We start from the raw sequence: 16,675 nt of genomic DNA on the forward strand, positions 1-16,675 counted from the left end.
CGACTCAGTAGAACTGGGTCTACAAACAGCCCCCACAGGAGGGGCCTCGGAGCGTACTCTGGTGTTTACAGGCCCCTTACGGAGACCCTCGGATAAAACTCCGGTAGAACGCCTGAAAATGTGATGTAGGAGTTCGTCGGAACAACTCCTCCCACCGCTTAGCAATTTTGTTCTCTCTAGATATGACAGTGTTCAACCTAATTTGCGAATTTGCATATATACACCCAACCACAAGATTGAAACCAATGTATGCCATGCATAATACCTGTGAGGTACACTAAGCTTCTGTAAATGGTGTGTTTGTTACAATACGAGGTACACAGTCACTATGACTATACACTGCCACAATATTCGCCCCACTCGAATTTATGAGTAGAGAGGGCTCCTTATATCCTTACATCTCTACCTACATGCTCCCCTCCACTCTCAGCCCTGCTCGCAGCCGATCCGATTCATCTTCGGCTCCCCTGCTTTTCCTCCTCATGAACATTTACGCAGCCGAACAAACAGAACGGTTGCTATGTCTAACTTCCGAGCATTAATTAAGAGCGCATGCGCCGGGGCACAGACACTCGACAACCGCGCATGCGCCGTGTGCTTCCCAGTCACAGCTCGATTTTCCCACTGCAGCTATGCCGGCTTCAGTAGTCGGGACACGCAACTAAAGACAACAATTCACTCGTTCAGGGACCCACAGGTAAGAGCACCCGGCTGGGCTGACCACGTGGTGGCTGGGGACGGGTTGCCCCCGCCTTGGAGACATTACGCGTCCACAGTCCCACGTCCCCACTTCCAGACCAGATTTATACAGCACGAGCTGGCGCGCTATTGCACACCATGCTCTGTGCCATTTTTAGCATAACATGAGCAGTATTTCTAACTCTACCCTGGTTTGTTTAATCCAGGGTCCCACAGCCAAACCAAGGTACGGCCAGAGGCAGACCACAGCATACTGAGACCTCGAGTAACACGTGAGACACTGCCTGCTCGCCACCTACAAGCCACTTCACAAAGGGATTTCTCAGAAGGATTTCTCCCAACTGCACACAGCCCCATACGGCTGCAGGACCCCGTGAATCAGGTATTTTGCTGTCCTTCTGTCCAGTTCAGAACAGAACTACACTTAAGCGACTACTAACTTTTGGTTTAAACACTCTGTCTATAAATATACATATGTTTTTATTTCATTTTTCACCCCACCATCCAGTTCACCCAGTATAACTGCCATCCAACTGCAGCAATCTGCTTGAAGAGGTCCGCTACACACCATTTCCAATTCCCTGTCAACGACTGGAAGTGAATACGAATCCCGGACTTCCGTCCAGGTTAGTATCCAAGTGCCAGCAAGCTAATGGACAACGCAACAATTCTACCCACATATAGTCCCAATTAGATTTTAATGCATGCCAGTATCACTAGCACTAGATTTATTCTCCTTTTAGATGAGCTCTACTAATATCTGAGCCCCACTTTTTCTTTCTTTCCCTTTCTTTCTCACACAGGGGTGACCAAGTCGAGGCCCATGAAGAAGGCTTCCCGCCGAAACGTCACGGGAACACATTATTTTGAGGGCTTCATTCCCACAATCCCGTTCCATAACTCGATCTGCTTCTTGACGTTGACCAACGACTAGGTCCCTTTTTTGTTCAAGAGCCAACAAGAAAATAACCCAGTTTCAGAAAGAAATGATGCCCTTTTCTTTTACTCATGACTCTTGATTTCACACACTACATGTAATTGTTTGCCTTGTGTCAAAAGAATACACCATATCTCTTTGCATTTATTTCTCACTGAGACACAATACTAATGATGGTGTATCTATATATTTTTGTATTTGTTAACTTTTGCTAAACAATGTTTGTTACTCTTTTCTCAATGCATTTGTGGAATAAGATGAATGTGTTTTGATCCAAATGTACACTGAAAACGAAAAAGTTTTGTGTCAAATCTAAATGCATAAAAATTGATTTGCTCTTATTAACACTGGCCAAATAAAAAAGCTACAGTGTATTCCTGAAGGGCTCTTCATCTCGTCTTTTAGAACACGTATGACAGTCAGCTTAATGAAATAGCTATTGCCATATTTAGCATGCTGAATAATTTAACCTTTACCAAAATATATAGGTAAAGAGACTTCAAGGAAGTGGCAGGACAGCAACCCCCTTGTTCCAAGTAGTAAACGAACGCCAGCGAGAGCCAGAGAGGAAAAAAGGGAAGGAAATCTTCTGAGGATGCAAGTGCATCTGGCCCCGATCGAGCAGAGAAAAGGACTGATGGGCGATGCGGAGCCAAGGTGGGTGGGGTTACAGCCGCATGCCGGGCCCCGCGCATGAAAGAGAGGGACGGACACATTTTTGAAAAAAAATTGGATGCTTTTTACAAAGTGCTCCGGTCCCGTCCCACAGGACGGAGAGATGTCCCACAAGTATTAAGGAAAGGGGACGGGACATAGGAGTAAAGCAACGTCCTTGGCTATAGATTGTGCTATAGACTGCGCTGCAAAACTCAAATATCAAGCATTTATTATGTTATGCAAACTTGAATATTAATCTGAAGAAAGCATGTGTACCTAATGAAGGCAACCGTTTTCTAATATTCAAAGAAAAACTCACCTCTGTTCTTCTCCTGAACCAACATCATGCAGCAGCACATAATATTTGAGCGTATTTGGTATGAACCATTTTGGGTACGAATAATCACTGCTATGCTGAATCCTGTGTTGCTCCTGCGACAGCTTCAAAAACTGATCCACTGGTTCAGGCTCACTTGAAGAAACTACCAGCATGCCTGACACACATTAAGGGTAAAAGCATTCATTATATGGACAATTATTTACTTAATTAATCAAAAGGCGACCACTTTTGCCAGCATAGAAAAGTAATTGTACCACAAAGATGAGGATCTAATGAAGCTAAAAACATGGCCAACCTAAAAAACGTGGGTCTTATTCCACTTTATAAAGTTTAATAATATACCTTCAATAGTATACCTGCCAGCAAGGCTGAATTCTTACTCTCCAAATTCCTTTTTGATCACAGCATAATAGTTCTTAATCAGAAAAACAAACATGGTTATGTGCTGCTAACATAATCGAGTAAATAAAGAGACAGGAATGTTCTTCATGCCAAATAGAATTTGATTAATTCTTTTTTTCAAACTTTCTTTATTATTTCAAGAAACCAAAGATTCAGATGAATGAACAATCAACCCCCTAGCCCCCCTACCCCTACCTCCCCAACTGAAGACTCCCAACTTCACCATCCCAAGACATAACCTAAGCAGTGTCCATTTAAAACCACCTTGAGCCGCCTCTGCCCTCTCTCAAGTTGCCAGTCCCCTACACAGGGTAGTCCACCACTGCAGTGTATATGTTCCTGCTCCTGCTAACTGTCCAGTGTGGTATCAGGGGAGTGAACGGTCTGTGCCCTAACCATTTGATATTGTCTATAGGGCGCCCAATAGTCGAACGGCCGGCTGGCACTTGGAAGCGTTGAAGCGAACATGACTTCCCGTCATTCACATAAGTCCATACAGTTCAACCATTTAGCAAAAGTAGGGGGGGATCCTCCTTCCCCCCATACTCTAGCCACAAGATATCTAGCCAACAGAGATGCCATACGAAGGATTTTTTTTCCAGTGCGGCTACCCCCCTCAATCAAAGCTAAAAGCCACATTTCAGGTAAATATACTTGCACCCATGGCAAAATCAACGACATGGCCTCTTCAATATTCCCCCAGAAAGTCCTAAGCCTTGGGCAGCTCCAACACCCGTGATAAAAGTCAGCCCGCTCAACCCCACACCGTTTACATACCGATGAATAATTCGGGAAGCATCGACTAAGAGTGAGCGGTGAATGGTAAGCCAGATGTACAGACTTGTAGTGAATTAGCCTATACCGGGAGTTCAGTGAGATATGTCGAGTTTGTGTGGAAATGCGCTTCCATTGGTCCTCCCCCAATACCTTCCCAAGAGAAGCCTCCCATTTGGTCTTGAATGAGAGCGCACACATCACCCTCCCCTCTCTCACCAGTGTGTAAATAGTAGATACCACCTTGACTGAAGATGCAGGGCGAACTATAGAGCACAGGGCCGGTTGGCGGGGTGGAGCCTGTGGGAAACCCGGCCATTTAACCTTAAGAATACTCCGCAGCCTGTAGTAGTGAAGTAAGGTCAAAGCATCCGTACCACCTCTGGCCACAAGTTCGTCCCATAATATAAACCGCCCGTCCTGTACTAAATCTCCCAGGGTTTGTATTCCAAGCGCCTGGAACCGGTCCTTAAAGGATCTCTCAAACGTGAGTGGAATCCCTATTACATTATACACTGGTAGTTCAGGCACACAATGCGGAACGGATAGTAACAACCTGTTGATCTTCTCCCAGGCCCTACAGGTTATCTCCACCAGCTGCACCTCCTCCTTCGGTACTGCATCCCCGTTACCCCACAACATACCCAGAAGAGTGGAGGGATGAGCAAGAGCCTTGGCCAATCTAGCGTGCGGGGCCACTGTGTCCAGGGAGTCCCAACCCGAGATGTATTGCACCTGAGCAGCCAGATAATAAAGATATACATCAGGGAATTCCAAACCCCCTCCCTAATACGGGCTAGTGAGCGCATCGTGCGCAATCCTAGGTTGCTTGCCAGCCCATACCAGCTTCGTCATTAATTTCCTAATACGAGCCCAATAACTTGCAGGGGGCCATATCGGTACATTATTATATACATAAAGAAACCTAGGCAGTATCACCATTTTCGCCAACGCGATTCGGGCGGCCTGAGACAAAGGAAGCCGTATCCACGCCTCCAATTTCTGTTCCAAGCACTCTAACGCGCAAAGGTAGTTATCGTTATATAGCTTACCCTTGATCATGGACTCCCTGATACCAAGATAACGAATACCATCCGGACATCACCGAAATTCCTCACCCACATCCTCCCTCTGAACCATCGGGGTTAAAGGGAGCACCTCCGACTTCTCCCAATTAACCCCAAATCCAGACAGTTCCCCAAACCTAGCCACCTCTGCATTAATGGGGGCAAGTTCTGGCGCGGATGCTTAACATAAAAAAGAACATCGTCAGCACACAGCGATATAATGGACAGGTGCGTGTATGCATATATACCCCTCTGAGCATGGAATTCTCGGACATGGCACGCCAAAGGCTCCATAGCCAGCGCAAATTAAGCCGGGGAAAAAGGGCACTCGTGCCTCGCAAGGGATATATCTGTGCTGAGACTAAACCATTAGTGCCGACCTCTGCCCTGGGCACCAAGTATGGGAGCTTAAACCATTTAATATACGTGAGAGCCAGGCTGGACCGGCGGAGAACTTCAAACAGAAAAGGCCATTCCACTGAATCAAACGCCTTTTTGGCATCCAAGGTGGCAACCACCATCGGTATGTCTGGGTTAACGTTATGCAACAGAGTGACTAGGCGCCGAAGATTATTTTGCGTAGACCGCCCTGGGATAAATCCCGCCTGATTCGGTAGTACCAAGGCAGGCATATGGAGAAGTAGCCGCTTAACAAGAACCTTAACTAGGATTTTATTGTCTGTGTTCATGAGCGAAAGTGGTCTGTAAGATGATAAATGCTGGGGGTCCTTCCCTGGCTTCAACAGTACAGTGATCAGGGCAGATCTGGTGGACTCAGGCAGAATACCACTGGCCATGGCGCTATCATACATGGCTAGTAGGTGAGGGACGACCAAATCTATGTAGGCCTTATAAAATTCGGCCGTAATGCCATCTAACCCCGGGGCCTTCCCATTAGGAAGCGACTCTATAGCCTCACAAACCTCTTCCTCCGTGATAGGCTCATTAAGAGTGCCGCCCTGTTCTCGATCAAGCCAGCCCAATGCCACCTCATCCAAATATTGCATTAATGCATCATGCCCGGGCGTGGACCTTGACATATATAACTGTTCATAATACCGCCGGAACCTTTCATTTATCCCCTCTAGATCCCGTATACAAACTCCACCATCCACCTCTATTTCTGTTATGCCGGTAGACGGTCGCTCTTTACAAATATCCCAGGCCAGCGTCTTACTAGGTCTATCTCCTTCCCCATACTTCACTGCTTGTATCGGATCTCCCACGTACTTATCCTCACCAATCGCCAACTCCTGCAGCCTCTCCCTAAGCTGCTTCAATTCCTGGCGAAGTTCAGGAGTATCCTGGGCACTCTGCTTCATTTCCCCCTCCCTGATCTCGCCCTCTAGTTTCCTCATGGACCTCCTAATGGCTTTCAACACTTAGCCTTCCCTGGAGATGCAGCACCCCGTATATAGACTTTAAACGCTTCCCACACTATGTCAGGATCTGGGACGGACTACGTTGGACTGAAAAAAAAATGTCTACATCGTTTTCTACCTCGGCTCGAAACGCCCCATCCTGAAGCGCAGCCGCCCGGAATCACCAACGCAAAGAATTAGGAGAGCGTGGCGCAATTCGAAACCCGACCACCACATGAGAATGGTACGACAAGGTTTGGGGCAAAATACAAGCCTCGGAGGCAGCGCCCAGCATGGGCCCAGAGGCCATCACATAATCTATCCTAGCTGAGCTCCCATGCACTCCCGAATAAAATGCAAACTCCTTACCGGCAGGATGTAATTTGCGTCACACATCGTGCAAGTCATGGGTCGCTGCGATACCACCCAATGCTCTAGCCGCACACGGAAGGCTCCGCTGTATCGACATGGCTCTGTCCGTGCCACGTTAAAATCACCAGCCCAGACCATTTGATATCCAGGATATTTACAGAGATGACTTGCACATGTATGAAAAAAATCTGGAGTCCACGTTTGGTGCGTACACATTCACGACCAGGAGCTTCACACGCATAACTTCCCCCGTCAGCATTAAAAACCTGCCCTCCTCATCAAATATCTGATCATGGAATCTGTATTGCAGCAACCTGTGCACTTATGTTGCAACCCCTCTGGAGTGAGAAGAATAGGACGAGAAGTACCTATGGGAACCCCAACCCGCCAAGCTGGGAGGGGCAACACCTCTAGCGAGATCAGTCTCCTGAAGACATAATATATTCACCCCATGATTCCTACAGTAATTGGCTATCAATCTTGTCTTCTTCTGGTTGTGAGACCCCGGATATTCCAAGACATCACTGCCACACCTGTCCCGAAGCAACCACTTGCAGAGGCCAAGACCATGCACCCAGAATACAGAATTCACACCCCACTGTCCCATATTAATAACAAGCACACCGGATATCGCTGTTCTTACACCCAGAACTTCCCTCAAGAGACCAACCTTAGTCCAGTTAACCACATGACCAGCCCCTTACAGGCAGTCGGACCATGCAAGAGCAGCACCTTCATCGGACACTACATGCCAACACATCACAACCCTCTTCTGGTGCAAAGGTGGAGCCCCCCCCCCCAACCAACAGAACAGACAAACCCCAACAAACCACCCACCCCCCCATCCCACCCACGCCAGAAACATTAACCTACCGGCTCCCCAACCCCTCCCCCCTACCAGCCCAACCAAACCCAAAAAACACTGTAGCATCTGCGGCAATGGGGGCAACCCAAGCGCTCCTTAAGGCAACACATGAGTAACGCATCCTCCCCAAACCCATTTGCATTCTAGAAGTTGCGCCCAACATCCTCTCGGAGAAAACTTGAACTTAGAAGTGTACCCAATTTCACTTAGAAGCCGTGAGCCTTGCATCCTAAATATCGTCTCTGACCTGTTGAACCTAGAAGTGTCCCTAGAGGCGTGACACCCCGATCCTAGATCTACAATCAGGAAACCCTCCTAAATCAACCTTAAAGTCTGCACCAATCATGAGCACACCGACCCCACCAGAGTCTCTCAGAAACGAGCCCCATGGACCACCCCCACTCTCCGATCTGCCTTCACTCCCGCCCTTTCCATCCCAAATCACCCCACCCTCCTCCATTCTCGCGTCCACTCCCCTCTCCAAACACCAAGCCAGAGGAGCACGATGGCGAACCACTCACCCTAAGACCACTCATTCCCTTAACCCCACCACCGACCCGCCAGCATTGCCCATCCCTCCTCCCCTCACTACCAGACCTGGCACACCCCACCCTGAAATCACACACCAACAGCCTTGCCCTCATACTCCTACCACCTTCCCCCCCGACCGCACTCTTTCCCCTCCCTAAAAGCTGCGCATCTAGCCCTTGCACGAACCGAAGCTGCCTCCCTCTCCCCCTCTGACTCCCCCACCCTCTCCCACACACCAGTCACAGCAAAGAAACTAAAGAGGAAACGCTCCTGGTCCCCCCCAATCTCTCAGCTCTCCTCAACTCCCCTGTCTCGATCCACCACCTCTCTCCCACAATCTCTGCCTTCCCCCATGGCCTCCCCCCTCCTGAAACCCCTCTCTTGATTTCTCACCAAATGCAACTGAGAATCTCCCAACTGCCCACACCCCTCCCCCAACTCCCCCTTCCCAAACTCAACCATCCTTTCACACCCAACCACCCAGCCCCGCTCGAAAACTGCCACTTTTTCTGCCCGCCCACTATTCCCTTCTAGCATCACCCCCCTTACCCCTCCCCCTTGAAACACTTGTGTATAGCCACGTTACAAATGCCATATCATATCCCCGCCACACCCTCTCCCCCACCCCCCATCCTGCTCCAGCACCGAGACCTACTTTGCCTACCGATGTGAATTGTATCCTATTTAACGGCCGTTCCGTAGCAAAAAACAAACATTGCATCTATGACCTCCTCGCCTCTGTCAAACCTGACCTAGTTTTCATCACTGAAACCTGGTTCTCCGATGACTTCGGCCCGATCGCTAGTGAAGCCTTCCCCCCCCCCCCCCGACTACTCCCTCATCCCACTGAACCGTCCGTCCAGAGGAGGAGGGGTAGCATTCGTCTTCAAATCTCGATTCCGCGCCTCAATCATAGACAACCAACCCTCTATCCCTTCCTGCGAATCTCTCCTCGTTAGACTTTCCCTCTCCCCATCGCTCTCACACAGCTTCCTAATAATCTACAGGCCCCCTGGCTACGATAGACAATTCGCAAACAACCTTTGCGATTCCATCGCCACCCTCCAACTAAACCATCCCAACTTCTCCCTCCTTGGTGGCTTCAACATATGGCTCGACATTCCCACCAACCCCATGACACACTCCCTGGTTGACGGTTTAGATGCAATTAATCTCCATCCCCACATAAACGGGCCGACCCACTACAAAGGACACACGCTAGATGCCATCTTTAGCTCCAACACCGTGATTCATTTAAAGCCCCCCACTCCAATCATCTGGTCCTAACACTTCATGCTCTCGTTCGCCATCAACTCACCCGACCCCCTACTAGTACTCGCATCCGAACCACCGAATTTATGCAAATGCTGGAAAAAACTAATGATCACCCCGGATCTAGCCGAGGCACTCCTCCAATCTCCACCACCCATCTGCCGTCCCAATAACCAACTAGCCCCTGAGGCCTTTGACTCATGGCTCAACGCATCTCTTCTGCGACTCACTCCCCCGTGTAAACCATCAACCCGCCGTGGCCCTTTCCCCAGATGGTTCACCCCTGAGTTGAAGACCACTAAACAAATTTACAAATGCCTAGAACGCAAATGGCAGAAAGAGAAAACCCACGAGAGCAGGACCACCTTGGCCCGACACCTATATCAATAAAAGGCCAAAATCCGGAAAGCAAAAAAAGCCCAACTCCCGAATCCTAAACAGCGAAAACCCAAGCAAAGAACTCCACAAAATCATCTCAGAATTCACCAATCCAGCTTGCAATACAACCGTCCCGACCACCTCACAATCACTCTGCGACTCACTCTCCCTCCACTTTTACAAGACGGCTATCGAAAGAACAAAAACTCTAAATACCAAACTGGCTCTACTACAGCCTCCGGACAACCCTCTGCCCGTACAGGCAACCCCTTCAGCCGCGTCCTCTACGCAACCAAAGTTTGAATCCTTTAGCCCAATATCACCAGAACAATTTCTCAAACTGCTATCTGCTCGCAAACCATCCGGATCACCACTGGACCCTTGCCCAGCCACAACACTTAAAGAAATTTTTGCCTCCACCTGCGCAGGAGAACACATAAGATCAATCATAAATTCCTCCCTCTCCTCCGGTATCTTTCCCGACACATTTAAAATAGTGCACGTCAAGCCTCTAATAAAAAAACCTTCGCTCGACCCTCTCGAGCCCAAAAACTACCGCCCAATCTCAAACACCAGGTTCCTGGCCAAACTCATTAACCGAACCGCCTACTCTCAACTAAATGCCTTTGTCGAAACCAACAACCTTCTAGACCCCGCCCAATCAGGTTTCAGATCACGTCACAGAACTGAAACCACCCTAACCTCGATCTGGGATGACCTTAAAATGACAGCAGACTCCGCGGGATGCGCCGCACTAATCCTCCTCGACCTATCGGCCGCCTTTGACACGATCACTCACTCAATCCTCCTTGACCGCCTCCACTCCCTAGGAATACACGGAACCGCCCTTAAATGGATAGCTTCATTCCTCAAAGACAGGCACCAAATAACGACACTCTCCAGCTTTAACTCACAAGCCCGACCAGTCGACACAGGAGTCCCTCAAGGAGCATGTCTATCTGCCCTCCTGTTCAACCTCTACCTGATCACCCTCCCACCAATAATTCGCTCACACAATGTCCTATGTTACAACTACGCCGACGACACTCAACTAATTCTAAAACTCCTGAACTCGAAACCCAACTCCCGACCTGACCTGACATCCTGCCTCCTCAACATAGAACGCTGGATGACCCAAAGCCACCTCCTTTTAAACCCCTCCAAAACAGAAATCATGGTCTGCGGCAACTCCGATCTTCTTCCGCACCCACTACCCTGGCCACCCGCCATGGGCAACTCACCGACACCCTCCTACACAGTGAAAAATCTTGGATGCACCCTGGACTCCGCCCTAACACTCTCGCGCCAAGTCAACAATGTCTCAAAATCCTGCCACTACCACCTCAAAAACCTTAGACGCATCCTTCCATACCTCTCATTTCCCAACAGTCTCTCTGCGGTCCAATCAATCGTCATATCAAGACTCGACTATGGAAACCCCCTCTACCTCGGAATTCATGCCTACCAACTAAATAAACTCCAAAGAGCACAAAACGCGGCTGCCAAAATGCTACTGGCGCTTGGTCCAAGAGACCACGTATCCCCAGCCCTTAAGACACTGCACTGGCTTCCAGTAGCCCGCAGGGTGGCTTTCAAAACCTTATGCCTCTCCCATCGAGCACTGCATAAAACTGGACCTTAATATCTTCAAGACAAGCGAATACCTTACCACCCCACTCGCACCCTATGATCAAGCTCAGCCGGCCTCCTTGTAATTCCTAAGACAAACTCAGTCAGGTTAGGCGATCGTCATTCTCAGCCCTAGCCCCAACCCTGTGGAACTCGCTCCCATCCCACATCCGCCTAACTGAAGACTTAACGGCCTTCCGCAAACTACTGAAAACCTGGCTCTTCCCCTAAGACTAATCGGTTCCAAATCAGCTTCATCACAATAACACCGACCCAGCAATCAACCCGAAGCAAAAATTTACAGCTAAATAAACTCGAATGTAAACTAAAAATACAAGTACTAACCGAGCAAACTAATGATGAGAGCGGATGAGCGCGGAAAGCGCAGGAGAGCGGATGAGTGTGGAGAGCGGATGAGTGTGGAGAGCGGATGAGTGTGGAGAGCGGACGAGTGTGGAGAGCGGACGAGTGTGGAGAGCGGACGAGTGTGGAGAGCGGACGAGTGTGGAGAGCGGACGAGTGTGGAGAGCGGACGAGTGTGGAGAGCGGATAATGATGGAGGAGCGATTGAGTGTGGAGGAGCGGCTGAATGTGCAGGAGCGGCTGAGTATGTGACCGAACATGTAAAGCGGATGAGTATATGAAGCGGACGAGTGAGCGGTGCAGATGAGTAGGTGAGGCAGACGTGTGTGCGGCGCGGACGAATATGTGGAATAGATGAGGGTGGAGAGCGGATGAGTGTGCAGAGCGGATGAGTGTGCAGAGCGGATGAGTGTGCAGAGCGGATGAGTGTGCAGAGCGGATGAGTGTGCAGAGCGGATGAGTGTGCAGAGCGGATGAGTGTGCAGAGCGGATGAGTGTGCAGAGCGGATGAGTGTGGAGGAGCGGTTGAGTATGTGAAGCGGACGAGTGAGCGGTCCAGATGAGAAGGTGAAGCAGACCTGTGTGTTGTGCGGACGAATATGTGGAATAGATGAGGGTGGAGAGCGGATGAGTGTGGAGAGCGGATGAGTTTGGAGGAGCGGTTGAGTATGTGACTGAATATGTAAAGCAGATGATTATGTGAAGCGGACGAGTGAGCGGTCCAGATGAGAAGGTGAAGCAGACCGGTGTGTGGTGCGGACGAATATGTGGAATAGATGTATGCATAGAACGAACCCGACCGCTCTGAATTGCATAACGTTCATATTATGCCTTGGAATGCATAGAACCTTTGAAAGAGCATACCTCATATCACACCCCATGCTTACTCTCTCCTTACACCACCACTCAACTAGAACACAGGGATACTATGACACCATTCGGTATAACTGTTCTCATATCAACATCTACCGCTCACTACCCATCACTCTAAGTAAACATTGCTGGTCTCACACCCCCAGCCAGGCCTTCTCCTCAGGCCTAACGCAGCCACTCTCTATCTGGATAACTCCAGCCAGATCGAACACATAACCCTGATCCCTCAGCCACCACACCTAACGCTAAGAAGCAGCTACCACAGGAACTCCGCACCAGCTGCACACATACCTGGTGCGCACACGCACCTTTGTACTCTCGCTTATCCCTCTACTGACCAGAACTCCGGTTCCCAAGGGCGTTCAACCTACCAGCGCCTTCAGACCATACCAATGATATATAAAGCACTATATAAGTGCAACATAACATAACATAACATCCCCCGCCACTCCAAGTTGGGTCACTCAAACACTTCCCCACATACATGTAAATTCCCAAATTAAAGGATATCAATATCGTATCAAGCCGGGTGCCGTGGCGACCCCTTAGGATCTGGCAGGCCTCTGGCGAATTGTTCCGCAGCCTCGGGAGCTGTAAAAAACACCACTGACCCATTATGTTGCACTCACAACTTTGCCGGATATATCATTGAGTACTTCATTCCCTTACACCTCAGGATATTCTTGGCCACCTGAAAGGATTTCCTTTGGTCCTGGACAGCTGGACTGAAATCTGGGAACAGTCGTATGGTGGTGGCCCCCCCCCCACGCAGCTCCCCCTTCTCTCGGGCTACTCGTAGTATAGTGTCCCTGTCGCGGTAACAAAAGATCCTCGCAATAAGGGGGTGTTCCAGGGCACCTGGGGGCAGCCTGGCCGCTGATGAATGGTGAGCCCGCTCCACCATATGCATACTGGACAGCGAAGGTTTATCAAGTACATCCAGCAACAGTTGTTCCACAAATTTCTCCATATTATCAATGTGTGTCGACTCCAGAACACCTATAACCCTGATGTTATTCCTCCTCGAGCGCCCCTCCAAATCCTCATTGTTGGCCACAATCTTCTTCACGACTTGCTATAGACTGGAAACCTCGCGCTGGAGGGCCGCCACACTATCCTCAGCGGTCCGGATTCTCTGCTCCGCCTCCTCCATACGCCCGCATAGCTTCTCGATCTGTACCGCCGATATATACACCTTACAAGTGAGGGCATCTATCTTGACCCCCAAGCGTGTCCGTGCTCCCCTCAAGTGCTAATGGGGACTGATTCAGGGCGGCCATATCCACCTGTTCAGGAGCCGGCGTCTGAGGAGCGGCGGCCGGGGCATGGGCCTGGGCCTGGTCTGCGCGAGCGAACTGATCCATCCTCGTCTGCTTCTTCTGATTGCCCATAACTCCTTGCAGAGCCCAACTGGTCACTCTCGCACCCCAGACCGATCTATATCCAGACAAACACCTTGCTGGGGCTGCGTCTAGGCGCACTCACCCTGGCACTCCAAAATATTCCACACTACCCTCCCTTCAGTCCAGCGGTGATATCAAACAGGAGATTAAGCGCCCACCTGAGCCCTCTATTCTGAGGACAGTTGTCTTTTCTTTTAGTGACCACTAAAAGGGCGCCAGTCCCGTCACTAGCAACCACCTCAGCAGGCCCACCGCCTGCAGCCTGTCCATATTATATTGCCACATGCAGCACCACTGTCCTCCCTCCAGCCGTCCTCCACCGCTCTGAGCAGGAGGTACTGGGCACCCCAGGGCGCCGATCTCCACTACACGTTCCCATGGCGCTCCAGTACGTACTAGCAGAGTTTTACACTGGCCCTCGTTAGGTATTTATTTCCATGGGCATTTATCACCCGAACATGCACTGACAATTACTGCCAAAGTAAGTGCAAAGGGTGAAAAGCAAAGTTCCAGGATTTCAAGTTCATCCAATTACATCCTCGCTCACTGGAACACCCATGGAATGCGGCCCTGTTCGATGAGACAGTCACAAACCTCCGACCCTGCAGGCATCTGCCGTCTTGTCACATTAAAATTTCCGCCACTTGCAGTTCCGCATCGCTAAGAAGCAGCGCTCCACTGTTTATGGAGATGCCGCCTCCAACGGCACTCCTCTGCCCACCGTCTTCCAGGGAAGTACCGCCGGTCGCACTGCTGCCCCCCACGCCAACAGCAACCAGCAACTGTCTGCCTGCAGGGCCGAAGCGGGCAGGTCCTCCCAGATCCCCACCCGCAGCAGTGCCGCGTACTCCTCACCAGCTCCGCAGCTATAATATGCCGCCGGGCTCCCAAAGCATGTCCCAGCTGTCCTTCAACATACGGGTCGGCCGCCGACACCACACTCTCCACTGCCCGCAGAAGCCGGGAAGATAGCCCTTCCCCCATACAAATCCGCCCGAGGCCGCCGCACCACTCCTCTCAGCAACAGCCTCCGAAGGGGAAGGTCTCACCGGTGCACCGATACCAGCCCGCCCGGGAGGTCCAGAGACACTTCCCCGATATGCCTGAGTGACGGGGAGTAGGGGGACAGAATATTAAAAAAAGGATATATGATGGTCGTTGCCGGAACTTTTCAGGCAGTGGCCATCTTGGTAAGCCGCGCAACAGCGCCCCCCGAATTTGATTAATTCTGACAGTACATTTAAAATACGTGTATGTGTTCTGTTGATTTAAATTTTAAAATAGTTTGCAACTATTTGGGGTTTGGAACAATTACATCAAGATGCTGAAAAGGCTGCTTTATAATTAATTAACCTGAGACTACAGACATTCAGAAAGACAAGGGTCTTGCCCTCAAAGGTGACTGCCAGTTTAATGGCAAGACGCAGAGAGCCTGCAGCTCAGAGACTATGCAAGAGTTCATAACCACATGGAAAATAAATGCATTGGCCTAAACTTAGCAGTCATCAAGGACGCAAGACCCAAGTTAACCTCCCATAAGAGAAGGAACCACAAAGGCTTTGGAGGGATGGGGCGGAAGGCAATAACCAGTCCTATCAGAAAACTCACAATCCCTCTTCAGAATAGTGAGCCACAATGTACATCACCACTGTACCAACATCAAGGCCATCTTTGGACAGAGATAACCGACATTCTCAGTCAGGGGTCTATCTGCTGCAAGAACTGTGTTTCCAATGCTTGACAAAGTCACACTGATTATGCCTCATGTGTGGCATAGAGTGGCTCCAGAGATCAGGGACGCTCACCTGCAAAGTGAAGAGCTAGCTGCAGGTGGTATATGGTGCCCCTCCAATTCCAAAAGAGCCTGATGCACAATGCTAACTAAGTTAAATGACGTACAGTTTGTTAGGCAGTCAATTTCCTGATACCTACATCAGCGCATCCCTCACTGGAGGGATTGTAGCCACCATGCTGCACTTAAAGAAACATGCTCAATGGCTGCTGCTGCCGCCGAGACTCCGCTTACGAGAGCACTTTTTATACTGCTTTCATACCCCATACCAGCAGAACTGCACAATCTGTTCCCATAAAGCAGAAATCCACAAAGAAGCCGATGTGGACCTACCGCACTGTGCAAACATGCTGGACTATCTACCAGACTTTAAAATTGACTGGCCCCTTAAGCCCTCAACCACCACCAGGCAAGACTTAATCGAAAGTAATGACAACACGGGAGCAATAATCATCTGCAGTCAACCAATATTAGTAGCAAACTTATGAAGTAAAACTGACCCAAAGTAGGAAAAGACTTATAAAAAATGTTTATAAAGTGCAGCGCACCGAAGTGTACTGGCGTGCTGTACAGTTTAAACAATCTAGCATAAAAATATTGATAACAAAATGCTAAAAAATAAAAACTGCAGGAAAAAATGTCACATATACTCACTGGGGTTAAAAAATGAATAATCAAGCAATAAATATCTATGAAGAGGATACGAAGGAAAAACATCAACATGTACATACAAGCATAAGAATACAAATACGTGTAAGGCTTTGGGAAAGGGCAGAAGAATAGGAATCAGATCTATCGACTGAGAAAAGGAGTTCCATGCATGAAAATAGGGCCCCTTTAAAACGTCTTGACTTTGTGGTTTTCGTGTCAGATATGCACAACTTGGCGGCTAGGTCAGCAGGCTTACCCAAGACATTGGCCTTGTAAGTAACGCAGCAGATCTTGAAATAAAGCGTGAAG

The 16,675-nt window shown here is 49.5% G+C and overlaps 1 protein-coding gene across 4 annotated transcripts in view; it reads right to left on the reverse strand.

Moving 5' to 3' along the window:
• TRAPPC8 (trafficking protein particle complex subunit 8) overlaps positions 1-16,675 on the reverse strand; it is a 2,435,788-nt gene that overhangs the window by 2,145,174 nt on the left and 273,939 nt on the right. For all 4 annotated transcript variants that reach the window (XM_069620968.1, XM_069620966.1, XM_069620965.1 and 1 more), the window contains one exon: positions 2,613-2,787. In XM_069620968.1, the coding sequence (XP_069477069.1) occupies positions 2,613-2,787 (175 nt within the window). The remainder of the gene's footprint in view (positions 1-2,612; positions 2,788-16,675) is intronic.

The sequence above is a fragment of the Ambystoma mexicanum genome, chromosome 5q (genome assembly GCF_040938575.1).
Source record: "Ambystoma mexicanum isolate Mex_15411 chromosome 5q, UKY_AmexF1_1, whole genome shotgun sequence".
Classification (NCBI taxonomy): domain Eukaryota; kingdom Metazoa; phylum Chordata; class Amphibia; order Caudata; family Ambystomatidae; genus Ambystoma; species Ambystoma mexicanum.